This window comes from Dipteris shenzhenensis, chromosome 19 (assembly GCF_047967505.1).
Source record: "Dipteris shenzhenensis isolate YYH24624 ecotype China chromosome 19, Dip_SZ_1.0, whole genome shotgun sequence".
Taxonomy (NCBI): domain Eukaryota; kingdom Viridiplantae; phylum Streptophyta; class Polypodiopsida; order Gleicheniales; family Dipteridaceae; genus Dipteris; species Dipteris shenzhenensis.
Genome location: NC_141614.1, coordinates 51,504,913 through 51,532,166, shown reverse-complemented (window position 1 = coordinate 51,532,166; position 27,254 = coordinate 51,504,913). Strand labels below are relative to the sequence as shown.

The 27,254-nt window shown below is 42.7% G+C and overlaps 2 protein-coding genes and 1 pseudogene across 2 annotated transcripts; 2 read left to right on the top strand and 1 right to left on the bottom strand.

The window, feature by feature from the left end:
* Positions 1 to 828: 828 nt before the first annotated feature.
* On the bottom strand, positions 829 to 4,360 carry LOC147890618 (uncharacterized). Its single transcript, XM_087390328.1, has 3 exons — positions 4,269 to 4,360; positions 3,402 to 3,594; positions 829 to 3,281 (listed from the first exon to the last, which is right to left on the bottom strand). Exons 1-3 carry the CDS (start codon positions 4,358 to 4,360, stop codon positions 831 to 833), a joined length of 2,736 nt encoding a protein of 911 aa, XP_087246454.1. The 3' UTR covers positions 829 to 830.
* Positions 4,361 to 4,442: 82 nt separating this feature from the next.
* Positions 4,443 to 6,286, top strand: LOC147890617 (uncharacterized). The gene is made up of 4 exons (XM_087390327.1): positions 4,443 to 4,511; positions 4,721 to 5,083; positions 5,210 to 5,566; positions 5,665 to 6,286. Exons 1-4 carry the CDS (start codon positions 4,443 to 4,445, stop codon positions 6,205 to 6,207), a joined length of 1,332 nt encoding a protein of 443 aa, XP_087246453.1. The 3' UTR covers positions 6,208 to 6,286.
* A 19,946-nt stretch (positions 6,287 to 26,232) lies between these two features.
* On the top strand, positions 26,233 to 26,738 carry LOC147890616 (uncharacterized; annotated as a pseudogene).
* The last annotated feature ends 516 nt before the right edge of the window (positions 26,739 to 27,254 follow it).

The following is a 27,254-nucleotide window of genomic DNA, read 5'->3' as shown; positions in this document are numbered from 1 at the left end:
ACGGGTTCCCCGCTCCTTCTCAAGTGAGGCACACAGCTGCTACATCATTGCAAAAAAGAGAACTTTCACCTCCGAAAGAGTTTGGCAAACCTCATCTATTCCATGGAGCAAATTGCACAGGAAATCCCAGCTTATTTAGTCATATGCCATGTCATAATACAGACACCATAGTTGTTGCTTCCTTTCTTTCTTAAGCATGGTCCTTTCCCAGCATTCAGAATGCACTCGTCATGGAGCAGCTAGGGTTTGTTTATGGCCATGAAAACTTTGAGAATGTTTTGAATGTAAGTCTGCCCATGGGAAACCGTTGTGTTCAAATCACAGGGTGCGAATGTGACTGCCCGGGAAAAAGAAAAAAGCCTACCTTTTTTATTTCCTTCTGTTTCTCAACAAGTGCTTTGAATAGAGTGCACTCATGAAGTCCACGCCACAAATCAAAGAAGTGAACACCCATCTTCAACTGATTAAAATAAGATTTCAAAGCACAGCATCTAAAGGAGGAGAATAAACTGCACCTTCAGATGACTGCCCCTTAAAAGTGACTTAAAAATAGACAAAACCTTCGAGCCAACAGCCACAAACAAAGACTGCTGACTGTTTAACATGGACAGAAATGAACACCCATCTTCAAATGGCTAAATAACTTTTGAAAGCACAGCAACGAAAGGAGAATAAACTCCCCCCTTCAGATGACTGTCCCTTAAAAGTGGACAAAACCTTCAATGCTAACAGTAATTAATGTGCCACTTTCTTCAAACACACATTAAACAGCTAAACTAGCTTTGGTGCAGGAGCCACCATCATGCTTGGACCGAGGAAACATCTACAGGCTATTCTCTACCAATTTCACTCCTGGGCATCAGGTATACTTCACTTCTGATGACACTGCCTTTCAATTTAAATCCTGGATTCAGCATGAACTGTACTTGGGTAGTAAACTCCTTATGATCATAGCCAGGTGAAGAGGCCTCAGCGACCTCCATCTCAGAGAGATTGAATTCTGACCATTCATGCACTCGGAAGATGCTTACTGTTTCCAACGATGCCATGGCAAGGAGATGCGCCTGCCAGACGTATTTCATAGCATCCAAGAAAGCTTGTAGCAGAAGCTCCGGCCAATTTCCTAACCAGGAGATCTTCTCCTGCAAGACCTGGAGTTTTGCAGAACAGAAACGGTGGAATTTTCTATCATAAAAATCACTTCTTCTGTCGATTGCATCTGCTGCATCAACGTTGGCCAAGCGTTGAAAATAATTCTGGTAAACGTGCCAGCAGGATTTTCTGTAAGGAAAGGATTCATCAACAGGCAAACCATATGAGCAGTCCTCAAATTTGTCGTATAGTAGCTGGTTGATGAAGGCCTGAACTCCAAACTTATTGTGCTGTTGGCGGGCAAACTGAGCATTGGGTAGACATGCAATACGTACAACCTGTGCCGTAACGATCTGATCGTGCTGGCACTCCGGGTATTCCTTAAAGATTATGGCCTCGCCTACTTCAATCACAGAGTTGCAGAACAAGCGAAGGAATGCCCTTGCAAGTCTGACTGTTTCATGGAACAAGGACTCTGAAGCCGGCATCTGCATGACTGCATATGACATTGGACTTAACATTCGATTCCCAAGTCTTCTCTCATTGCCGGTAAGGGCAGCCTTCTTGTGTGAATCACAGCAGGTGCTATGGTGTTGAAGCCTATCGCTCTGATGGGCGTCTGCAACTGAAGAAGAGCATCTAACACTGGCACCAGTACGAGGATCCATAGAAGAACAAGAAGTGTTAGGGAGTTGCCTCGCACTCTGTCTTGATTGCAACATCTGGGTAGACTCTGTGCATCTCCCCTTCTGCTCTTGAAGTGGGTATTCAGGTAAGGGCAGCGCTGATGTGCCTTTCTTTTGAATCTGATGAATAGAATAACCACATTCAGAAAGTTCTTCACAAGTAGAGTCTTCTTTACCTGCGTTGCCAGACGACATTGCATAGGAACAGTCGAGCTCCAGGGAAGGGGCAGATGAACATACTTCGGACCCATCAAGCCGCATTGATAAACATGGGCTCAGCGCTACGTCAATCGCATCGATAACCTCACCGTCACGTTGGACCTTATTAGTTACTGATGTTTGGGAATTTTGCTGACCTCGCGGAGGATTTGTGGGCTGCCGACACGGCGTCCTATCCAGAACTTGGCTGCTCTTAGAATTCGCAACTATTTCCAATTGAATTGAGTCGCTGTCGTTAAGCTCATTCTGATCTTCCCCGGAGCAATTGCGACGTTCAGTCCAAGGTGGGCAAATATCAGCATCGGTGCGCCGACCTGATGAGTGCCGATCGTTGAGAGCCTCCAGCTCAAGACTGTCAGAACGCAAGACATCCCGATTGTCTCCAGCATCCCCACGAGATTGTCGAGTAGACGTCTCCTTTGGATTGTTGTCGACCTTGGACCCTTGATGCACCTGTAGGTCCGGAAGGTCATCCAATGTCGAAGAATTAACCGTACCCACAGTGGAGCTGCGACTCTCTGATCCCAATTTGTCGTCGAGGAAGTCATCCCGCCTGCGCTTCGATGCTGTTCTGAGTGATCGCATTCGACGGTGCATACTGTCAGCAGACGGGTTTGTGCTGGCCGACGCTCGTTTGAAGGCTCTTCCTTCGAATTTGATTGGGTCCCTTTCCCGGCACAACTCCTTGTGAGCAGGAACAGAATTCAGCTCCCGTCGAGCTGGTCTGTTTTTGCCCGCGTGATCGTGACGAGCCTTCAAGGTCGCTGGTGAATTGATATTTTCTTGCAATTGAATACGCTTCAATCGTCTTGACAAGCTATCGAGGCCGTTCTGCAGCTCTTTGAGTCCTTGCTGGGTCGATATCTGATTGGAGACCTTTTCGGGCTTCTTCCAATCTTCTGACTCCGTTGTATGCGCCGCAGGTGAAGAACTGCCAGAGCTAGGAGAAACATCCGCAATGCTGATGAGTCTGCCTTGTTGATCGTTTCGTCCTGAGGTTGCTGAGCATCGGGGCTGTGCAACAGTTTGAGCATGTGGTGACACTACGAGAAGGCGAACGTCCTTTGAGGAGCCGCAGAGTGACCTTCTTGAATTGTCTGGTAACGCCTCCTTGCACTTGGCCGAAGATGAGAGTCCCTCAATACGAGGACGGCCTTGCCAGGCACCAGAACTTTTCGAAGAACCTGATTCCGTAGACGAGTGCGCAATGGCGGTAGGGCGATCCTTGTTCGGACCTCTGAATTCGGACCCATGGGAGCTTGGACTCGAGCTGCCCCTCTCTGCCTGCATCGCAGAAAGGTTATGTAATAAGGAGCTTGCCACAAATGCTATGGCGGACACGATTTCATGCCATGCAGCGAACAAAACAGGATGCGATTACACAATTGACCTGGCGTGGCATACCTGTGAGAGGAACGGAGGCAGCTGCTCCTTGTGCGTATGCTCATGAGCTTCGCTACTATCGATCTTTGTTTGAGCTTGCTCTTTGGACTGCGTAGCGGAGGCCCAGCAACCCAATCCAACAGCATCTGAGCTGACCTTCAATGTGCGATCCTTAGGGTTAGTAACCTCGGTCTTGCGGCCATTCTGCGCGAGTCTGTGCGCAGAAATCCGTTTGAAGGATTGAGGGCGATCACGGAAGGCGGAGGGGCGGGAGTGTGAACGGGGAGGGGGGGGTTGGAGGGAGAAGCGTTTGAGGTGAGACCAGGAAGGGTTGAGATCGATGGGAGGGGGGAGGGGGTGGTAGGAGTAGGAATGGCGACGAAAGGTGGAGGAGGGAGAGGGGAGCGGATCGGTCATGGTGAAGAGGAGCTCGAATCGGAGAGCAGAACCGATGAGAAATAGCAGAAATCCGATGAAATACAACGGGAGATTCACAAATGTGGAGCTCAAATCGGATGAAATGCCAATGATCGAAGATGAGGAGCAGCAATCCGATGAAAATTACAGCAGGAAATGAAGAGATGAGGAGCAGCAATCCGATGAAATAGACAGCACGAAATGTAGAGATGAGGAGCAGAAATCCGATGAAATACAGCAGGAGCTCAAGAGATGCAGAGCTGAAATCGACAGAATGCCAATGATCGGATGCCGGAAGGAGGAGCTCAAATCCGATCAAATGCCGGAGATGATCGACTGACGGACTACAGCCGGATTACATCCGACGAAATGCCAATGATCTGATGAAATACAGCAGGAGATCAAACGATGACGAATGCAAAATTCAAATTCCGACGCTTAAATGATCGAAGCCTCCATCCGACGAAATACTGCCGGATTACATCCGACGAAATGCCAACAGCAGGAGAGCAAACGATGACGAATGCAAAATTCAAATTCCGACGCTTAAAAGAAGCCTCCATCGATCAAATTGCGACGCTTAAAAGAAAAATTCGATCGTTTTCTGCTTCATCTCTTCTTTTTTTTTCTCCCTCAGCTAATTTCATGGCTTCTTCCGGCAGATCAACACCTCCTCCTTCCCCCAAACCATCCTCCTGCCTCCGTCCGCACAACGTATGTCTTCCAAATTTCCCTGCTTATCCTCTTCGCCGTAACAATTTGCCTTCTACTTTCCTTTCTCGCACCCCGACACTCACCCCATAACTCTATTCCCCTTCCTCGTACAAATTTTCCCTTTCCATCATCAGTGTTTCTTGAATCCCGCTGCTCTCTACCGACGTTCTTGGTCTAATTCATTCCATTTACATCTGTTTCCTGTGTAGCCTGAACGGCTCGCTGATACTGCAGCCGCGATGGAGAACATTGCAGAGGATGTCCGATGCATGAACTCTATTCTGAAGCCCCTTACAGCTTTGGACGAGAATACATTCGACGAATTTCATGCCACAGTTTACCAGTTGGACAAATCCGGCTACCAGCGGTTGCCTCCTATCAAAGGGGAAACGAATCACCGGCGCAATCTCAAACCCATAATAACGGTGATTTCTGTCACAGACTCGGGAAAGGAGCTGAATACATTCACTTCCTTCGAAGACTTCTCGCACAATCGACCCACCGCGTTTAAGGATGAAAAAGAAAACCAACAGTCGAGTCCTTCGGCACGAACAACGTCAAAATCTCTCGACGTATCGACTCTAATTTGTTATCAGTCCTCACGAATTCTGTAACTTAACGAAACTGTAATAAGTTCGCTTCGTTTTTTTTAACATTATCAGTCCGCTTTCAGATGCTAAACAGTTTGAGATGAACAGGGGCGGTGCGGAGACGCCTGCACGGATGTGGCAGACTTGCAAGAGGAGATCAGAATCATGAACGCCGTGCTTAAGCCGCTTACCAGTCTTGAGAACGAGCTCTTGGACGAGATAAACAATACAATTCTTTCGACAGACGATGATTGCAGCGTCAACCAACGGCAATCCTACACCGGACTAGAGCAAAGGCCACGGAATAACAGTTCTTCGGTCGAACAATTCTCGAAGAATTCTCACCGCAACGGAAGCACGTTTCCTGTTTTTGGACAGCCTCGGTGTCAACCCGGTGAAATTAGAAAACCAATGACGTCTGCCTGTGCAAGCCCTTTCTTCCAACAATGCCAGATCGCGGATTTGGTGAGTCGACTGATGATCATTCCAAATCAAATTTGACGAAAGGATATGATGGTTCGAAATTTGCAGTCCGTCGTACGTTGATTTAAATGTGATCGCAGGGTGATGTGAAGGTGGAGGAGATTTCTTGTGATCTGTGGACACAAAATTGTGAGTCGATCACGATCGGCACTCCTTTACTCAGTCCGTCCGATATCCGAAGCGAAGCAATTGTCGAAGAGGAATTCAGAGCAAACCCGGTGGTTGAGCATGAGCATGTTGTAGTCACGCTCACGACAAGGGACATGGAAGAAAATTATGCGCAAGGATGCGATCATGGGGAGAAACCTTTGCAATTCAGGCGTATAAGGAAACACAGCAGAATCGAGAGCGATTGCACGCTTAATTCCAACGGAATCCTCTCATGGATTGGTAGCTTGCGCAAAGCATGTATTAGGCGAATAATTCATCGCTCGCCGAAAGCTTGGCAGAAGAATATGGGATCTCCTCCGGCGAAGAAGATGTACTCCGAAGTGGACGAACTGAAAGCCGTGCTCCGCAAGATCAACGAAGTGATCCGATCCATGGAAAAGAACAAGGCAGAATTGGAAAAGATCGACAGAGAACATGCCGTCGATCGTCGGAGAAAATCTCATTCGGGTTGAAACTGAATCAAATTCTTGCAATTCGTCATTCATTCTGTAACTTGGAGTAGTACGCAGCCCGCTATGTCGACAAATTGCATTGCCGGATTCTTTCTTTCCTCATCTCTTGAGTTGTACTCTTTTCTTTCCTCATCTCTTGAGTTGTACAACTGAAATTCCCTCTCTTTTCTGGCGCTTGCAGAATCTTGCAATTCGTCATTCATTCTGTAAAGTCCAGTAGTATGCAGCCTGCAATGTCGACAAATCGCATTGCCGGATTCTTTCTTTCCTCATCTCTTGAGTTGACGTACAACTGAAATTCCCTGTCTTTTCTGGCGATTGAAACTGAAACAAATTCTTGCGATTCGTCATTCAGCAATGTCGACAAATCGCATTGCCGGATTGTTTATTTCCTCCATATCTCTCGAGTTGTACAACTGATGATCAATTCCCTCTCTTTTCTTACGAGCTTGATGATCAGATTCTGGTGCTGCAATCAGTTTCTTGAGTAGTAGCTCGAAATTTCTGTGGCCGTGACTGCTGGAGCTGCGATCAGTTTCTTGAGTAGTAGCTCGAAATTTCTGTGGTTGCTTGCTCACAGCAACGGGGCCTTTGTTGCTTGATAATTAACTGAAACTCAAAACGGATCCAATCTAGAGGGGATGTGATGTGATGTTGTGTTTGCAGTTACGATGCGATTTTGTTTTAGAGAATTTGCTGAGTGCTGAGTGATGCCTTTGCTCGCATTCTTAATTTTCTTGGATATCCAAACAGTAGCTCAAAAGGTAATGTCTGAATTTTAGCTCAACTGGTAATGATTTTAGCTCAACTTAAGCAACAAAACACCTAACAAAATCAGACATCTATAGTTGAGCTAAAATCAAACATCTCTAACGATTGCACAACAACCAAATGTTCTTTGATTATCCCAACCCATCAATCTATTGGCCACCAATCTAATTGGAATCATTACGGAACAAAAGATTAGTTCATATTAAAGAAAGCATTGCACAAGATTTTATCTATCTAAATACATGTTTCACATTTTCATTCAGTCAAAGTTTGAATTCTAATCACTCTCTTTCCCACCCATCTTAGTGTTCCACATGGAAGTTGTCATTTTGGAATGTCTAGAGTTTAGCATGTTAGCTCATAATCATCCAAAACGCTCATAAGCATCGCCGTAGCTTTGACATGACTTGATGATGAACGGCAATTACATAAATTTTCATAGTAAAAGCGTGCTAAGGGTTTATTTCTGCTAGATTTAAAGCATACAAGTCGATAGGGTAGTTAACAAGAGAGCACATGTGCACAATGTGGACAATGTCGCCTCGTATAGTAGCGCTTTCAAATGCAAAAGAGAAAGCAAACAAATTTTTAAAGAGCAATAGGCTATTAAAAGACAAGTTTTGTAGGATGTTCTCCATAGATGGCAAATTGAAACACACAACTTAAGTAATTTTTTCAAAATTACATGTGGAAATTCACTGAAGGAGTTTCAATCCTCCACTATAACACTACCTCTAAGGAGGCAATGCTAACAAAAATGTGCATCCCTACAAAAAGACTCTAATCTAGTTATATTCCTCCTTGCTTCCATAGTTTTTTTTTTTAAATTTAAATAAAGCCAAAAGCTAGGCTGAGGTTGTATTAACCGAGATGGTTGGTCCCAAAAACAAACGACCAAGTACAAAAATTTGGCTACTATTGAAGGGCAAACCGCATGTAGTCCATGCTACCTAACTCAAATTGACCTGTGTACCTCAAGACGACTACCCCCAAAAGGGAGTCTTTCCTCATCAGTAAATTACCCATATCACACAAAATAGACTTAAGCATCCTTTGCATCTCAATAAGCCTTGAGGACACAGATGATCTAAACGCCACAGAATTGCAGACATCCAAATTGCCAACAGACTCCCGCTTTGAGAAAGCTCCAGCATGATGCCAACGTTGAAGGCAACTTCTGAGCATCTCTAATGAGTGCCAACCTCCAATCATTCTAGATAGAAAATGTACCCTTCAATCCTACCCTTCTAATTGCCCGCTCTAAACATCTCTAAACCTCTCTAACTAGAGGGCCCTCATGTAATACCTAGTCAACAGCCCCACCACATAACCCACAAACAGGGTCGACTTGAAGCCACTTAGTAACTTGCCACGAGCTGGAAGCCACCTGTGAATGATTTTCCATAGCAAAAACTAAACTTTGCCAGGAGAAGGCAGCTCAGTGGAAGCACCTTAACCCGCTCAAAAAAGCATGTCAGAAGCACGATTGAATAGCATATTTCGGCTAAATTGTTTGTAAGTGAGCATAATGTTAATTGGTAGTTACACTTAGCCCATACGTGGAGTGTCTCTCTCTTTTGAATTTGAATTGCAACACAGCCCTCGCTCTTTTACCTCTCTCTCTCTCTCTCTCTCTCTCTCATGCACAAAGGTGCAAGCTTCATCCTACCTAGTCCATCACAAGCTCTCTCCCTAACACAGGTGCAATCTTCCTCCTGCTTGTTCCATTACCAGGAATTGTTGTCCTCCCTCTCACTCACTTTGCTGCTGTTGCAGGCGACATTGCAACGCCTGGATTGCCTCTCTGTCACACACATTCACACTCAAGCACATGCTTCCTCTTGCTTGCTCCATCACCAAGAATCCTTGTTGAGACGGAGTATACTCTTGTGTGGACTCTTGAGTCTCTCTCCAACGACACATATTGTTTCAGACTACATTGAAGGGGCTACCACAATCTTGTCAGATGTCCTTGTAATCAAGCTTTCTTGAAGCTTTGGTAAGTATGCTCACCACAGTCACCAGATCTTGATGCTTCCACTTGTTTTCTTTTTAGACTTCGCATTATGGAGCTGATGCAGAAAGTTGTATGGTTTCTTTGTTTATATTGTTCATCGTTCAGAGCATTGCTTAGTTCTAGCCTGCACTGAATTGTAGGTTTTGGGTTACATTTGAGCTATCAACAAGATGAGCCAATGCAAGCAACATGGGAGGATCCATTGAACCAATAGTACATGACAATGTCATAAAGGATTATGAAGCTGGAAAGAAAAGAGAGCAGTGCACAAGAGACAAACGTAGGAGAAGGTTACTATACATGGAATTGATGACTTGGTGAAGTGGAGGATTGTTAACAAAACTGTGAAAATTTTTGATAGCATGAAGGCTGGCATGGGTGCAGAACTTAGGGCTGAACTGGCCATTGTAAAGCAACCAGCTTCCAAAGATGAGTTGTTTTTGAAGAAAAGTGCATTGACTATGCTGATGAACTCCAATCATTACATTCCCCTGGTAAAGGTCTCACAATTACTTCAAGTTCCTAGGCGTAGCTTGTATGAGGCAAGATCTAGAGTCTATGCACGGGCTGATGATGGTAATGGACTATTCTCATTGGCTGCATGTTGGAAGCAACACTGCACTAGCCCGAACTTGTATAGTAATTTTGGGAGGCCGAGACACTTGTTTTTCCCAACAAGGACTTGTGCCGAGAAAGAGCTGGCAAAAATATTTACATCAAGCACCTGGTGCACCTTCTCAAGAAGCCTCAGGTACTACCCTACTAAAGTGCATGATTGATAGTGCCTACTCTACAACTTACCATTGACATGATAGTTACAATATTATATATTGATTTCCACTGTCATGTGCTATTAACCGAAATCATGGGATGGTTTCCTCTCACCTTTGATCGATGCCATATGCTAGTTATAATTGTCATATTTTGATTAGCACTCTCTTCTACCAATGTCATAGGCACATACAATGCTTGCTAGAACCTGCAATGCTTATTAGCACTACAAATCTTGGCCAGCACTTGCAATTAGCACTCTCATCTCACAGCAAACATGTGCAGATGCTAGCACCTACACTGCTTGTTAGCACCTACAATCCTTTTTATCACTTGCAATGCTTATTAGCACTTTCATCTACCACTGCTAGATGCTAGTTAGCACATGCAATGCTTGTAATTGCAAGTGCTTGTTAGCACATGCAATAGCAGGCATGTGCTAACAAGAATTGCATGTGCTGGCAAGAAATGTTTGTGCATGTTAGCACATGCCATTCTTGCTAGCATCCCATGAGGTTGCTAGCACCATGCTTGTTAGCACCTCCAATCCTTGTTAGCACTTGCAATGCTTATTAGCAGTCTCATCTACCATTGCCATAAGCTAGTTAGCACTTATATTTCTTGCCAGCACTGCTTGTGGTTGCTAGCACTTACAATGCTTGTTAGCACCTTCCATCCTTGTTAGCACAAGTGTAATAATAGTGTAACATCTATTTCAAGTACATAACATTGGTACCAGTTTTAAGATTCCCTCAAAAATTCATTAAAATTATAACTTTTTTTAAAAAAGCTATATTTTTTGTAGTCAAAAACTAAAAGAATACATACATTTTTCAAACATCATGCCTATAAATTAAAAAGGGCCTCCACTATATCGCAAAATATCTTCTAATTTTCTATATTCTCAAAGTCTTAAAGATTTTTCCTTCATGTGGACTTTGTATTTTTATCTTTGACATTACAAATGATCTTAGAAGGCCCCAAAACCCTGAAAACAGCTGTAAACATGGATACCTTCCGACGAATCTAGAGAATCCCAAATGGGAAAGCATGCACCCGACTCTTGGTCGATGATATCATCGACCTGGTATGCTTGGTCGATGATATCATCGACCAAACGTGCACCAGGTCGATGATATCATCGACCTAGCACGTGGGCGCATGCTTTTCCCTCTGGGCTTTTTTAAAAAGTCATCAGAAGGTACCCATGTTTGCAATTGTTTTTAGGGTTTTTGGGCCTTTCAAGTTCATTTCTGATGTCAAAAGTACCAAAATATGTATCTACAAAAAGTTTCTCAAATAATTTAGAGCTTTCAAAGGTTTTGGCTCACTCGGTCAATGATATCATTGACCAAGCATATAGCTTGGTTGCATAAAGCAAGCAAGGTAGAGCTTGGTAGATGATATCATTGAATGAGCAATTGGGTTAGATATTTTGGTATATGTATTTCAATTGAGACAAGCAGGGCGATTGCCAAAGGTGACAATACATATTATTATCTCGAAAGATCCCAAAGACATTAATTGGATGCAGTGCACAAGTTAATGCCAAGACACGCCATGCAAGAAAGAGGGTGGCATCTCAACTTGGCTAGGTCAACTCAGAGAATGTTCTAGTGGATAGTTTGGAGGAGGAAGGCTCTTACAACTTTTACCCCACAAAGCTTTAGCTCTAGTGCATTTGAAGGTATCGAAGGATGAGTACTACTCTTTGTAGAATCAATGGCATGTATATTTGTGAAGCAATGTAATTTCTAGCATGTTAGACTTTTGAAATATGTCATGCCATGGCCCTTTTATTTGCATTGGATGCATAGGTCCATATTGTAATGGTTTTGAGACATTATTGTATTTTATATGGATTTTGTATTCTAAGTAAAGTTTTTCATGCCTGTTTTCTGAAATACCGTTGTCAAAATTTTTTCAAAAAAAGATGGTTTTTATGTCTTTTGTCAAAAGACATTATGCAAAATGGCCATCTTTTAAAAAAATATATAAATTTCACATTAAAATCAGTAAATCTTTGAAAGATTCCCTTAGAGTTCTCATTTTGAGGTTGCAGTTCTTGAATTAGATGTTACAATGTTCAATGTTTATTAGCACTCTCATCTATCACTACTTGATGCTAGTTAGCACGTGCATTGCTTGCTATTGCATGTGCTTGCTAGCACATGCAATAACATGCAAGTGCTGGCAAGAAATGCTTGTAGTTTGGGTTTTAGCACATACACTTCTTACTAGCACCACATGTAGTTGCTAGCAACTGCAATGCTTGTTAGCACCTGCAATCCTTGTTAGCACTTGCAATGCTTATTGGCACTCTCATCTATCACTTCCATATGCTTGTTAGCACATGCAATGCTTGTTACCACCTATACTTCCTGCCAGTACCACTTGTGGTTGCTAGCACCTGCAATGCTTGTTAGTACCTACAATCCTTGTTAGCTCAAATGCATTGCTTATTAGCACTCTCATCTGCCCCTACCAGATGCTAGTTACCATATGTAATGCATGTTATTGCACCTACTAATGGTGCTAATTAGCACCTGCTATGCCTGTTAGCACTTGGAATTCCTATTAGCATCTGCAATGCTTGTTGTTGCACTTACTAGCTATGTTAACTAGCGCCTTGACAAAATATGAAGAGGGGAGAGGAGAAGAGTGGAGATGAGGAGAGAGGGCACAGCTAGAGAGCACACCACAGATGACTAACTGTACACTAGATTTAGGCACAGCTAGAGAACACACCACAAATGACTAACTGTACACTAAATTTAGTTGAAAAAATAGAATATATACAAACCCATTTAGGGTTAGGGTTAGGGGATCTAACCCTTTCCTTTATAGCACTCTATAAGGTTAGTGCTATGCACATATGATCACGTGATGGTGCTATGCACACATGATCACATGATGTTGAGTGTGAACTCTCAACACCTTCCCTCAAGATCAACATCATGAAGTAGGCCTTCCCTCAAAATGTTGATTCTAGGGAATTGAAGAAGGATTGAGCATTACATTCCATCACACCCCTTTAATGGGAATGTCCTTCCTCTGCATCAAACCAAGAGTTAGTTGGTGTTTCTTGAATAGCTCTTTACCGAGTGGTTTGGTAAAGATGTCTGCAACATTCTATTTGCTATCACAATGTTCTAGTGTGATGTCACCAAATAACACTCTTTCCTTGATGAAGTGCTCTCTGACATCAATGTGCTTTGTCTTGGAGTGATATACTGGATTCTTGGCCAATGCTTGAGCTGATTGATTATCACAATATATTGTTGTTGGCTTTGACTCATCAAAGTAATCTGTTTCTGACAATAGTCTTTTGAGCCATGTAGCCTCACATGCACCTGTAGTGAGTGCTCTATATTCTACTTCAGTTGAAGACAAAGAAACAGTTGGCTGTTTGTTTGACAACCATGATATAGCACCTTGACCAAGGAAAAATGCATATCCCTGTGTCGATCTCCTAGTCTCATGATCTCCCGCATAGTCACTGTCACAGTATCCATGCAACTGTGGATGACTTCCTCTATATTCTATCCAAACTGTCTTGTACCTCTGATGTATCTCAAGACTCTTTTGGTTGCATTCTAGTGAGACTGTTTTGGATTTGCCATAAACTGTGCTAGTGAGCTTACTACTTAATAAATATCTAGACGTGTGATAGTCAGATATATAAGAGATCCAATGAGCTACCTGTAGTATCTGTCATTGACTATAGGCTTTTTTGAATCTTTAGTAAGTTTCAAACTCTGTTCCATGGGAGTGGTTGCAATCTTGCAATCTGCCATATGAAACTTCTTCAAGAGACTGTTAACATTGTGCTATTTGAATCTCTCCAGAACTCAATTCCAAGACGAGTGCATAAGTCCAAGATCTTTCATGTCGAACTCTGCAGATAAGTCTTGTTTCAATGTTTTGATGAAGCTAGCCTTGCTTCCTGTCACAATCAGATCATCTACATACAAAAGTGCAATAGTAATGTCTTCCCCTTAAACTTTGTAGTAGAGAGTATGATCTGCATTGGATTTCATGTAGCCCAGATCAGCAAAATACTTGTCAATTCTATTGTACCAACTTTTGGGTGCTTGCTTTAAGCTGTAGAGACTTTTCTTGAGATGGCAAACCTTATTCTCCTTTCCTGGTTCAACATAAGCTGCTAGTTGTTGCATGTAGACTTCCTTGTCTAGATAACCATTGAGAAATGCATTCTTGACATCGAGCTAGTACACATTCCATCTGCTGAGTGTCGCCAGTGGTATCAAGAACCATATGGAATCCATCTTTGCTACAGGAGCATAAGTCTCATCATAGTCCTGACCATATTGTTGTGCAAATCCTTTTGCAACTAGTCTGGCTTCGTATCTTTGAATACTTTGGAATCATACAATTTGTATGCTTTGCTTTCTTCATTGTAGCCAACCATGATGCATTTGCATGACTTCGCATCTAATTTCCTGCATTGATCATCATGTATGTGGGCATATGCTATGCAACCAAATATGCAAAGATGCCCAATGTGTGGCTTGTGTCTAGTGAATGCTTCATAAGGAGTCATACCTTGCATCGGTTTGGTAGGAAGCCGATTAAGCAAATAGTTTGTAGTGGCTATTGTTTCTGCCCAATACTGATTCGAAAGATGATTTTCACTAAGCATTGCTCTAGCACTGTCTGCTAAAGTCCCATTCTTCCTTTCAGCTCTTGCATTCTGCTAAGGAGTATCTGCACATGTGAATTGTCTTTGAATGCAGTGATTTTTGCAAAAGTTCATGAATGCTGAAGACATGTATTCACCTCCTCTATCTGATCTCATGACCTTGCTCTTTCTACCTATCTAGTTTTCTACCATGGCTTTGAATTCTTGAAATTTGGAAAACACTTCAGATTTCTCTTTCAAAAAGTAGACCCAATAATATCTCCTGTAGTCGTCGATGAAGGTCAAGTAGTAAAGTGAACCATTGATGCTATGGTTTGGGCATAACCCCATACATATGTATGTATCAAATCAAGAATACCTCGTGCACGAGAGGTACTTCTGACAAAGTTGGTTCGCTTTTGTTTGCCGAAGCAGCATGCTTCACAAACTTTTCCAAGAAACTATAGCTTCAGAATCCCAATTGCCATAATCCTGAGATCTTATAAGTATGTGAAGTTGACATGACCATATCTCTTGTGCCATTTTGCAGATAGTGGCATCTGTTGCGGTTGAGCTGACATGGCATGCTTATCTGGTACTGTAGCTAGCATTCTGTATAAGCGTCCTTCCTTGACACCTTTTGCTACTAGCTGATATCTTTTGGATTTGTCTCTGATAGTGCATTCATCACCATCGAAGATGACTTTGTAATTGTGTTCCATCATTTGACCTACTGACAAAAGATTCTTGCTGAGCTTCTAAACATAGAGCACATCTTTCACCAATCCTTTCATACCAATGAAATTGTTCATAGGGAGGACACCTGTCCCTTGAATTGGATTCAGTGTATTGTCTATTGTGTAGATGACATTTTTCTATCCTTCTAATGGCTTCATTTCTATAAACCATTCCTAATGATTTGTCATGTGAGATGATGCACCGTTGTTGATGTACCAAGGATCCTGTTCCACTTGGTCGACTTGAAAGTTGAAATCCTCTTTGGGATTGAAATCAGTGTTTGGGTACACTGTCTGGGTACACTGTATCAGTTTGATGCATTTCCTCACTTGCAAGAAACATATTTCCATGTTCATTTGCAAAATGAATGTGACTAATATGTCCACCACGATGATTTCCTCTACCTCGAGAATTCCCTCGATTACTACCAGATTGATCGCCTTGGTCGTACTGCTTCTTGTGGCAATCTCTTTCATAGTGTCCAAACTTGTGACAGTAGTTGCACTGGATGTTTGACACATTGATGGATGCATTCCCTCGTCCTTGAAATCTTCCTAGGTTGGAATAATTTCCTCTTTGCTAATTTTGATGTTGCTGAGGATGATGTTGATGCTGATTCTGACTTTGATTTTATTGCTGATGATGACCACTTTTCTGATATGATTTGCCTTTGCCTCTACCTCTGCCTCTGCTTTTGTCGGAAACTATGCATGCCTGATCATTAAAATGACCTTTACGTGCTTGGATGGCCTGAGTCCTGAGTTCTTCACCAAGTAGGACTGATTGAAGTTTTCCTAGTGTTGGAATTTACTGTTGGATGGCAATACTCTGGACTAGATTCTCGTATCCCTCTCCCAGTCCATCCAAAATGACTTGAACCATTTTTGCAAGGTTCATAGTCTCTCCTGCTGCTGCAAGTTGATTGTTGTACTCTTTTATGCGAAGTACATAAGCATGATCGGTTTCGCTACTGTTGCAAAAACTCTGGTTGATTTGGTTTCTCTGGGTGAGAATCCTGGATGTGTTCTTGGACTCATAGAGAGCTATGAACATATCCCATGCTTCTTTGGATGTCTTGACTGGTTTTGAGCTGTCCTAGCATGATATCTTACACATTCTGCTTGATCAAATGATAGGCGTACTTATCTTTCTTATCCCATTCTGCCTGAGCTCGGGCAATGGCATGATCTGCTACTGGTGCAAAAATTGTTTGCGTAGCTACAGATGCCGTTGTAGATCCTGTTGTTGGTGCTGTGACAACAGATGGAGTAGAGCTACTTGTGGCTGGATTGTCCAATGGTCTAGGTGTAGGCCCATCGACGTACTTCCATTTATCTTAAACTACAAGAATGGTCTCCATTCGGTATTTCCATGTACTATAATTGGAGTTGTCTAACTTAGCAGATGCCTCCAGATTGAGGTTGCTACTCGACATGGTGCAAGAAATGTACTCAAAAGTGTCGTGAAAATCTCTGTATGAATCAACTGCAAATACACTGACTATGCCAAGTGAAATCTCTAAACCGTCGGTGAAGATAGAACTACAATATATAAAATCTGATCTGTATTACGAGGCTTATAGCAATGATGCCAAAAATAGCCAAGAGGCTTTACAAGGTTGAAATGATGTGCACAATGCCATGAGATAGCCGAATAGGCTTTACAATAGTGGCATGTGTGTGTGAAATCAAATGCTATCTACCCACTTAAACAATCTGCAATGCCTCTGTACTCTTTGAAGTCTGCTCACTGAACTGATGAACATAAGGTTTCAGGTAATGTAATGATGTGAAACTATATGTGAGTGTATGGACTGAATCCGAGTAGGTACTAGTCGGGAATTTCAGGCATGGCTTAGATTGGCAACTTGGGGAAATTCAAAGCGTCCCCTCTATGGCGATCTAGTCTACTCTGATCTAGATCTATACCAACCATCGATCGATGAAAGAATAGCAAAAAATTCCTTTTCTTTTGTTCTTTTTAAGTGTTGGGTTAGATGCATCGATGTAGAAGCAAATGTGCATGAAGAAAGTGGTTTTGTCGGTGAGGCTCAAATGTGAGTGTAACTTGCATCAAAAAGTGCACATGATGTGATGAGTACATAGAGCACAACAAAATGAGCGACTTTCCTTTTTGAAGCACCCTTAAATTCTTCCTGGATCAAGAGATATGACTTGATCTAGGTGGAGGGGCAAAAGGAGTGCAAATGGTGCTGAATGATGATGTGTCACTGTGAGTCACATGCAGTGATGATGTGGCATTGTGCCTAGCAAGAGGTGTGCCAGTGAAGCCCTGTGTTGAGGTGGCATAGATGATGTCAACAGATGATGTGGCAATGATGATGTGATAGATGATGTGGCATAAATGACATGGTAGATGATGTGGCACTAGTGATATGGCAGATGATGTGGCATTAGTGATGTGGCAGATGATGTGTCACTAACGACATGGCATTGGTGATGTGGCATTGATGATGTGGCTATGCTGACATGGCTATAATGACATGGCAGTCGATGATGATGTGGTAGATAAGGTGACATGGTAGATAAGGATTGCCATGTGGCAATGTCTTGACCACACCTTGGTGTGTGATGAGCCTGACCTTGGGGATAAGATGAAGGCCACGTGTCTCTTGGATGGCACGCCACGTGTTCCACTGAGGCTGATAGAATCTGTGGATACTGATAGAATCTATGGGAGATTCTAGTGATTTCGTCTGTCCGTGCGGGTCATAGGCTCTTAGCAACTTGTAGCAGAGGGATGGCGTTCGTTTGGCGATGGAGACGGCTGAGTCAAGCTTTGGCTTCATAGTGTAGCTAACTAGCATCATCTGGAGAGTTGACGAATGTGCTTGCTAGTCGGCTAAGTTGCACCTTGGGTGATGGAAAGGTTAATGAATGCAAGAACATGCAGGTACTCTTTAGCCGATTAAAGACCTCATAGATCGGGCAATCTCCACATATAAGACTTGTGGGATTTCCGAAGCTCAATCACGCTCATGGATAGATAATTTGTATCCAATTGGCAATGTTGAGAATCCCTACTTCCAATGTTTGCCTACCAATTTATGGCTAATTGAAGGAAATGCAAGCCTTGAGAAAAGGACTGACTGAAGTTGTGAATGGAGAACTAACGAGGTTGAGCCCAAAATTGTGGCCATAGGTGTAGTGTTTACGAAAATCGTAACAGTGAATTGCTAACTGTAGACGATTGTGGACAGAGCACTGTGAAAGTGTAGAAATGATGAGTGTTGCTCCCTGCCACCGAGACTCTAGCATCCGGGAGAAGGTTTATAGTTGAGTGATAAACTCATGGGAGCTTTGGCCTTCATTTGTTGGAGTAATGGAGGCGCCGCAATGAATGGTTTGATGTTGTAGATGGGAGGAACCCCGTCAACGTTATGCAACTGGAAGAGCACCTTCGTCAAGCCTTCGTTTGATGTAGGAGTGCTCGTGAAGGAGACTGTAGCTGTTGATGGAGTGGGAGCGTCTGTAGAGTTCATTGCCTGAAAGCTTTGAAGAAGGTCGTTGTAGGCAGTAGGGTTGTTCTAGAAGCAATCTCAGAAGTAGAAGCCTTGATATAGATCGATATGTCTTTGAGGCATAGTCCGAGTTTGATGGAGCCCTATCTTCTTTTTTTTTTCACAGATTCTTAGCATTCTTCCTCACAAAACTAACTCTCTCTCTCACAATGGAAGTCCTCACAAAGAACTCAAGCAATGAATGTAAAACTCTCTCCTGTTCAATAGATGTCTCACAAACTATCGAAAGAGATGAACGGAAATCCTATGGATGGAAATTTTTCCAATGAATGAAAATTCTCTATGGAAGTGAACTCTCACAAGAACACTCGAGAACTCTCAATCTCACAATCTCTCTCACACTCTCAAGAATCGCAATGCCTCAGCAGAAGGCAAGGGAGCTCTAATACCATGACAAAATATGAAGAGGGGATAGGAGAAGAGTGGAGATGATGAGAGAGGGCACAGCTAGAGAGCACACCATAAATGACTAACTGTACACTAGATTTAGTTGAAAAAATAGAATATATACGAACCCATTTAGGGTTAGGGTTAGGGAATCGAACACTTTCCTTTATAGCACTCTATAAGGTAGTGCTATGCACATATGATCATGTGATGGTGCTATGCACACATGATCACATGATGTTGAGCATGAACTCTCAACACACCTACACTGCCTGTTAGCACCTGCACAACTAGTTGGTCCATGCAATACTTGTTTGTCAACTCCTACGATTAGTCATCAACACCTCTACAATTGCTAACAAGCAACTACACATTCCTTTTGATGGTAGGTTGATCTCTTTCACCGATTTTTTTAAAAAAATCCAGAGTGTAGGATTCAATTGGAGTCATTTGAATATTTAAAGCATCTATTTGGGTGCAAGTTGTTGAGATATCAAGCTCTATCCCCGACATATCTCCTGGATGACTATCATTTATGTCACCGCCTATGTTAGTTGTACTCGTGGTGTAGTTAGACTACCACGTATGTTTTTGGTTTGGGTTCACATATGAACCACGTATTCTAGGTTTTGACATATAGGGTATTTCCCTCTTCTATTGTATTGTTGTTGTGTGCAAAAGTGAAGAAAGGCTTCACCCTCCAACCTTGTGTCCTCTCTCTTTTGTGTGTTGTGAAGAAAGCTGAACTTGAGTCTCCTATCTCTCTCCCTATTTCTTTACATGGTATCAGAGCCTTGTTCGTGGTAAGGAGCTCAAGAAAGCTAGCCAAGTTTGTGGTGTCCTGGTAAGAGGACCAGTGTAGCTTTTCTATTTCGAGTTTGGGAGCAAATCTCTGCAGGTAGCACAGCCAGAAGTGCAGGAGTGCACAGCTTCAGATTGAGAGGCCCTTCGCGGTGCGGCGAGAGCGCAGTATATGCTGTGGGAGAGGGCAAAGCCCTTGGCGACTTTATTTTTCTGATTTGGGGCCGTTTCCGTTTTGAAGGCGGAAGTTCTTCGCAGGCACTCAGAAAAAGGCCCTGTTTTTGCTGTGCGACCACCGCGCGGCTAGTCGGTGGAAAGGTGCCATAGAAATTGCATCGTATGCCTATGTGCAGAGATATTGGGAGTTGCAGATTCATGCCTGTTGCCTGTTGATGCAAAATCGTCACGAGGAAGTGACTGTGTGGTGAAATACCACTTTCGTCAGTGTTGCAGATCTGCCCCTGTGAGGCTCTTTGCAGAAGTTTTGCTATTTGCCCTTCTGAGGCATTTGCTGTGTTTACAGGTTGCTGTTGCAATTCGTGATTTGTAAAATGTCTGAGAATCTGTCTACCATTGCCAGTGAGAAGCTTGACAAGAACAACTTCCAAGCATGGAAGTTCAGGATGACAAACTTCTTTATGGGAAAGGGAGTTTGGGATTACATCAGTGGTGAAACTGCAGAACCAGTTTTGGGTGCTGCTCCCACTCCTGCTGAATTGAAGGCCTTTAAAGAATGGCATGAAAAAGCCAGAAAATGCATGTATTGGCTGTCCGTTAGCATTTCAGATTCTATGATTGTGCATATACAGGATCTAGAGATGCCTAAGGAGGCATGGGATACATTGGTGAAGCTGTATAGCACAAATACCAAAGCACGAAAGATGCAGCTAAAGCAGGAGTTGCACAATGTGCAAAGGAAAAATCTGAATATAAATGAGTATTCCTTGAAGGTGAAAGGCCTTGCAGATTCTCTTGCCTCCATTGGAGCACCTATTGATGATGAGGACTTAGTGTCCGTGACCTTGAATGGTCTTGGGAAAGATTATGCACAATTTCGGACATCCATTGGAGTCCGTGAAACATTTCCTGATTTTCAGGAACTTATTGCTCTCTTGCTGAGTGAAGAGCAAAGGAATGGTGGTTCAGCCACCTCAACTTCTCAAGAGACTGCTTTCTACTCGAATACAGGTAGAGGCAGGGGTAGAGGAAGAGGCCGTTCTGATGGCCGTGCAGGAAATGAGAACCAACAGCAACAACAGGAAAACCAGTCCTATGGAGGAGGACGTGGTAGTTCTAGAGGCAGGGGGAGCCAAAGAGGCCGTGGTTCATGGCAAAGGAACCAGCAAGTAAATAGCAGCATAGAATGCTATTATTGTGGAAAGCCTGGACACAAGGAGAATACATGCTATAAAAAACAGAATGACATCAAAAGTGGGAAGTTGCAGCAAAGCAACTATGCATCATCAAGTGGGCATGGTGACGACAGAAATGAGCACCTTTTTGTGATGCAGCATATAATTAACTCCATGTCAGGAGATGCTGCAGCTTGCAATGATGTTTGGTATGTTGATTCAGGTGCCTCTAACCACATGACCAGTCATGGTGAGTGGTTTCATGATGTTAGAAATTTGGATAAGCCAGGTTATGTTGAAACAGGTGATGATACTGCGCACCCAATTATGCAGGTTGGTAAAGTGCCATTGGCTATGCAGGATGGCAAAACGAAGTACTTGGCAGATGTACTTCATGTTCCAAAAATCACTAAGAACCTGGTTTCAGTTGGCCAGATGGTTGAGCAAGGTCTGCAGGTTAGATTTAATCCTGATGGATGCTTTGTTGAGGACCTGAAAAATAAGTGCCGCTTGGTTGCAAAAGGCAACAAAAATGGTAGAATGTTCACCTTGGATGTTGATATGCCTGAGGTGAAAGCTGCTATGTTTGCGCATGGGAGAGGTGTCATTGCAGATATTGAGATATGGCACAAGCGCATTGGGCACGTGAATATACAAAGGTTGAAATCTATGCAAACGAAAAACATTGTTGCAGGTTTGCCTAAATTCAGAGTTGAGGGAATGCAAAAGATATGTGAAGCATGCCAAATGGGTAAGCAGGCCAGACATGCATTTCCTAAAAATGCTAAGGTGAGCAGAAGACCTTTGGAAGTGATCCATTCAGATGTTTGGACAACCAAAGCTGCTTCTATTGGTGGATGCCATTATTATGTGACGTTTATTGATGACTACACAAGGAAGGTGTGGATTTATTTTATGAAGCACAAAAGTGAAGTGTTCAGCCATTTCAAGGCTTTTAAGGCCATGGTTGAAAAAGAGAAAGGTGTGCATATTAAAGTGCTAAGATCTGATGGAGGGGGAGAGTACTTTTCAGAAGAATTTTGTGAATATCTGAAAGAACAGGGAATTCAAAGGAAGTACTCATGCAGGTCTACCCCTCAGCAGAATGGGGTTGCAGAAAGGAAGAACAGGCATATTGCAGAAGTAGGACGGGCGATCCTAAATGAGAAAAACATGCCTGATTATTTTTGGGCTGAAGCAGTAGCAACTGCTGTTTATATTATGAACAGAACTCCCACTGCAGCTGTCCATGGCATGACGCCTGAAGAAATGTATACGGGCCAAAAACCAGATATTTCTCACTTGAAGGTATTTGGTTGCATAGCTTATGTTCATGTTCCTGATGAGAAGAGAACAAAGCTGGATCCAAAGGCAGAAAAATGCATCTTTATTGGATATGCTCAGCACCAGAAAGGGTATCGCTGTTATAACCCTTCCACCCGCAAATTGCAAGTGAGCAGAGATGTTGTTTTTGATGAAATGAGCAGCTGGTATGCACCAACTGTTATGGTAGGAGATGCAGATGCAGGAAATGGGAATGCTGCAATAAATGCAGAGCAGCAATCTCAAGCCTTGAGTGGACCCAGAGAGTCCTCTACTAGTGGATCTAATGCATGGACAGGGAGATTGAGATCTAGTGAATCGTCACATAGCAGTCCTGATAGTGTTGTGCAGGTATCACATAAGGGAAAAGAAAAAGTGGACCATGCTCCAGTATTTGATGTGTCTGCTGGTAGCTCTCATGTTGATGGAGAGTCAAGCGGCTCTGAAATGAGCCTTGATGAGGAACTTGGGATTCCTTCTGTTGTTACACCTGGTGCAAGGAAAAGCAGGCATGATTTAAAGACGCCTGCAACTGATCCAGTTGTACGGAGGTCCACTCGTATTAAGTATCCAGTTGACAGGCTGAGATATGATGGGTATACAGCACATCACTATGCTTATATGGTCAAGGTTCTAGAGGAGCCAGAGCCCACATGTTTTGAGGATGCAGCAGGGCATAAAAATTGGGAAGCAGCTATGGATGAAGAGATGGCTGCCTTGGATGCAAACCACACTTGGGATTTGATGCCTTTGCCTCATGATAAGAAGGCTATTGGCTGCAAGTGGGTTTACAAAGTAAAGCACAATGCTGATGGGTCTGTTAGCAGGTACAAGGCAAGATTGGTTGCCAAAGGTTTTGCACAGACATATGGAATTGACTATGAGGAAACTTTCAGCCCAGTTGCAAGGATGGCAACCGTGAGAGTAGTAATTGCTATGGCTGCTGCAAAGGGATGGTCTTTGCATCAGATGGATGTGAAAAATGCCTTCTTGCATGGTGACTTGCAGGAAGAGGTTTATATGATGCAGCCAGAAGGTTATGAGGATAAAGCACACCCCGATTTTGTATGCAGGTTGCGCAAAGCCTTGTATGGCTTAAAACAGGCGCCGAGGGCATGGTCAGACAAGATAGGGCAATATCTTGTCACTATTGGATTTCAGATTTCCAATTCAGATTTTTCACTTTATGTGAAAAGGACAAACAGAGGGATTGTGCTTATAGTCATCTATGTTGATGACTTGATTATTACAGGTGATAGTGATGCAGACATTAATGAAGTGAAGCTACTGTTGAAGCAGAAATTTGAGATGAAGGATTTGGGAGAGCTGCGTTACTTCTTGGGCATTGAGGTTATTAGATCCCCGAGTGGGATATGGCTGTTGCAAAGGCAATACGGTTTGGACATGCTGTCCAAATATGGGATGACAGGCTGTAAGCCTATCTCTGTTCCATTGGAGCAGAATGTGAAGCTCAATGTAGAGTCAGGTGAGCTTCTTGAAGATATTACTATGTACAGGCGCATAGTAGGTAGCTTGATTTACATGACTATAACCAGACCAGATTTGAGCTATGCTGTGGGGCTGGTGAGTCAGTTTATGCAGGCACCGAGGAAGCCACATTTGGATGCGGCTAGGCGCATACTGCGGTATATGAAGTCCACATTGCATTATGGACTGTTTTATGAAGCTGGGTGTGCATTACAGGTACATGGATACACAGATGCTGACTGGGCTGGTAGTGTCTCAGACAGGAGATCTACTAGTGGTTTTATGTTTTCCCTTGGAAGTGGTGCCATCAGTTGGAGCAGCAAGAAGCAGCCAACAATTGCCTTGTCGAGCACAGAGGCTGAGTACAGGGGTGCAGCAATGGCTGCATGTGAGGTAGCTTGGTTACGGAAGCTACTTGGAGATATGGGACAGTCAGTTCATCCAGCAGTTGTCATTCATTGTGACAACATTAGCAGCATCATGCTTGCTAATAACCCAGTTTATCATGCTAGAATGAAGCACATTGAGGTGCATTATCACTTTGTGAGAGAGAAGGTTCTAGCTGGTGAGATTGATCTTGTCTATGTCAGCACTGAGGAGCAGGTGGCTGATATTTTTACGAAGGCATTGGGTACCGAGAAGCTTCGCAGATTTAGGAGCTTGCTTGGTGTACGTGAGATGGATTTGAGCTTGAGGGGGAGTGTTGAGATATCAAGCTCTATCCCAGACATATCTCTTGGATGACTATCATTTATGTCACCGCCTATGTTAGTTGTACTCGTGGTGTAGTTAGACTACCACGTATGTTTTTGGTTTGGGTTCACATATGAACCACGTATTCTAGGTTTTGACATATAGGGTATTTCCCTCTTCTATTGTATTGTTGTTGTGTGCAAAAGTGAAGAAAGGCTTCACCCTCCAACCTTGTGTCCTCTCTCTTTTGTGTGTTGTGAAGAAAGCTGAACTTGAGTCTCCTATCTCTCTCCCTATTTCTTTACACAAGTTAAGGGCCCAATACACTTATTGCTATGAATACCTTGTGTAGATGTCATTTTTAAAAGATGTGCTGAACTTGATGCATAGATAAAACAAGCAACATATGTTCATCTACTTTGCACACTTCCAAAGGTCTCACTCATTTGTGGGACTCATTGATTTTCCCAACACAGAATGATGCAACCTTCCATCGTAGGAAGTGTTTAATGGGTGAATGCAAGGATTGTGGCATTAAGAAGTTGGCTTGTTGCTCCTTGAAGACAATGAAAGAATGGAAAATCATCACTATGAAAGTATTTGAATATGTGGATACTGTAGACAAGCATGGAATAAGAAGAAGAGGAAAGATCTCGTGAATAAAGACGTGCAATGTTGAGCATCTTTATAGTTCTTGAAAAGTAAAATGAAGCACTTTATCAAACACAACTACATAATCCGATGGCATGCACTTCAATTTAAGGAATGTATTCTCAAATTCCTGATGATGTGGTTGTCTCAGTCGTAGACATCGGAGAAAATTATGCCTTTAAAGAACATAATGAGATTCAGTCAATGCACTGGCATTCATCATAGGTATCAATTTTTGTGCATATAAGTTACTACCATAAGGCAGGAAAAGTTATTAAAATAGTTCACTTCTTCATTCCAGATGATAGCCATCATGACACATTATTTGCACAATATCATTTCATGTTACACGAGATGTGGTTGAAAGAACAAGGAGCTGCAGTGAAACGGCATTGGGTTTGGTCTAATGGGGCTGCCTCCTAGTTCAAGGCTTGCAAGCCCTTTTTTTTTGTTGGCTAGGTATGGTGGAATGACAAGCATGGAAATGAATTGGAACTTTGTTGCAAGTGGGCATGGCAAAGGAGAGCACGATGTTGCAGGGGCTGTTATTAAAAGAACCTTAACACATGAAAAACTAAAGAAAGACGGTGCTATTTTAAAGTGTGCAAGTAATGTTGTTGCTTTCCTACAGGCCAACTTATATGAGGGAGTTGTAGCCTCTTATGCATCCAAACAAAGGGAGTGTGCTTGTGTATTTTGGGAGATAAAGGTAGGAGATGTAAACATGGAAAATAATCAGAATTGTGAAGCTGTTACCAATTCACGTTCTTTACATGTTTTTTGTGGTCACAACCGACAAGGTTTATTAGGCCTTACTACCAAACATTTGTCATGCTTTTGTGATGCATGCATGCATGGGCTTTGGAATAGATGTACCAACAAAGCACATGTACAACCTTGGGTTTTTCACATGTTGGTACCTTTGTTAGCCTACTACAGATGAGTAAGATGCATGCACATCTGCAACTTTTGAAGGCCATCATGATGTGTTAAGCAATGCTTTGTGTTTTGGTGACATTTTGTAGTCAACACTGAGACAATAATGTTGAGGGTGTAGATTTTTACCAGCTTAAATGCATTGCAATAAAACAACAATCTGATCAAGACTATCTTGATGATTGGAGAAATGTCATAGTGAGGGGTTCTTATGTCATTAAGGGTATCTTTTAGAAACAAATAGATCGCTATTCCTTTAAACTCCTCATGACTCAACCGACAGTCCACATACTCTCACATCTTGTGCGTTGCATCAAGATACCTATGGAGAGTCTCCCAAAATGAAGAAACCTTTTCTCAATCACTCCAGATACCTATGAGGTCATGTATAACAGCATGCCCTTTGATGTTGACATGTAACAATCTATTCTTTGAGGAATACTTGCAATATGAAGTGTTTGGAAACATTCAAAAGGTAATCTGTGTGCTATCAAGTTACTAACTTTAGTATCCTGACATAAGTACACTAACATACGTATGCTATCGAGTTTCTAACTTCAGTATTGTCACATAAGTATGCTAACATAAGTATCTTGACTTTAGTATCCTGACATAACTATGCTAACAAGTATGCTAACACCAGTATCCTATCATAAGCATGCTATCATAACTATTCTAACATATATATGCTAACAAGTATGCTAACATCGGTATCTTGAGATACGTATGCTGACAAGTATGCTAATATCAATATTCGGATATAAGAATGCTAACATAAGTATGATAACAAGTGTGGTAACAACTATGCTAACATAAGAAATTGATTTGTTCCTTGAGGGTCCCCTTTAGGGGCAAGGGCCATATCGACATGCCATTAGACATATGTGGCATGTCTATATGTCCCTTGCTCCTAAAGGGGACCCCTCAAGGGCAATA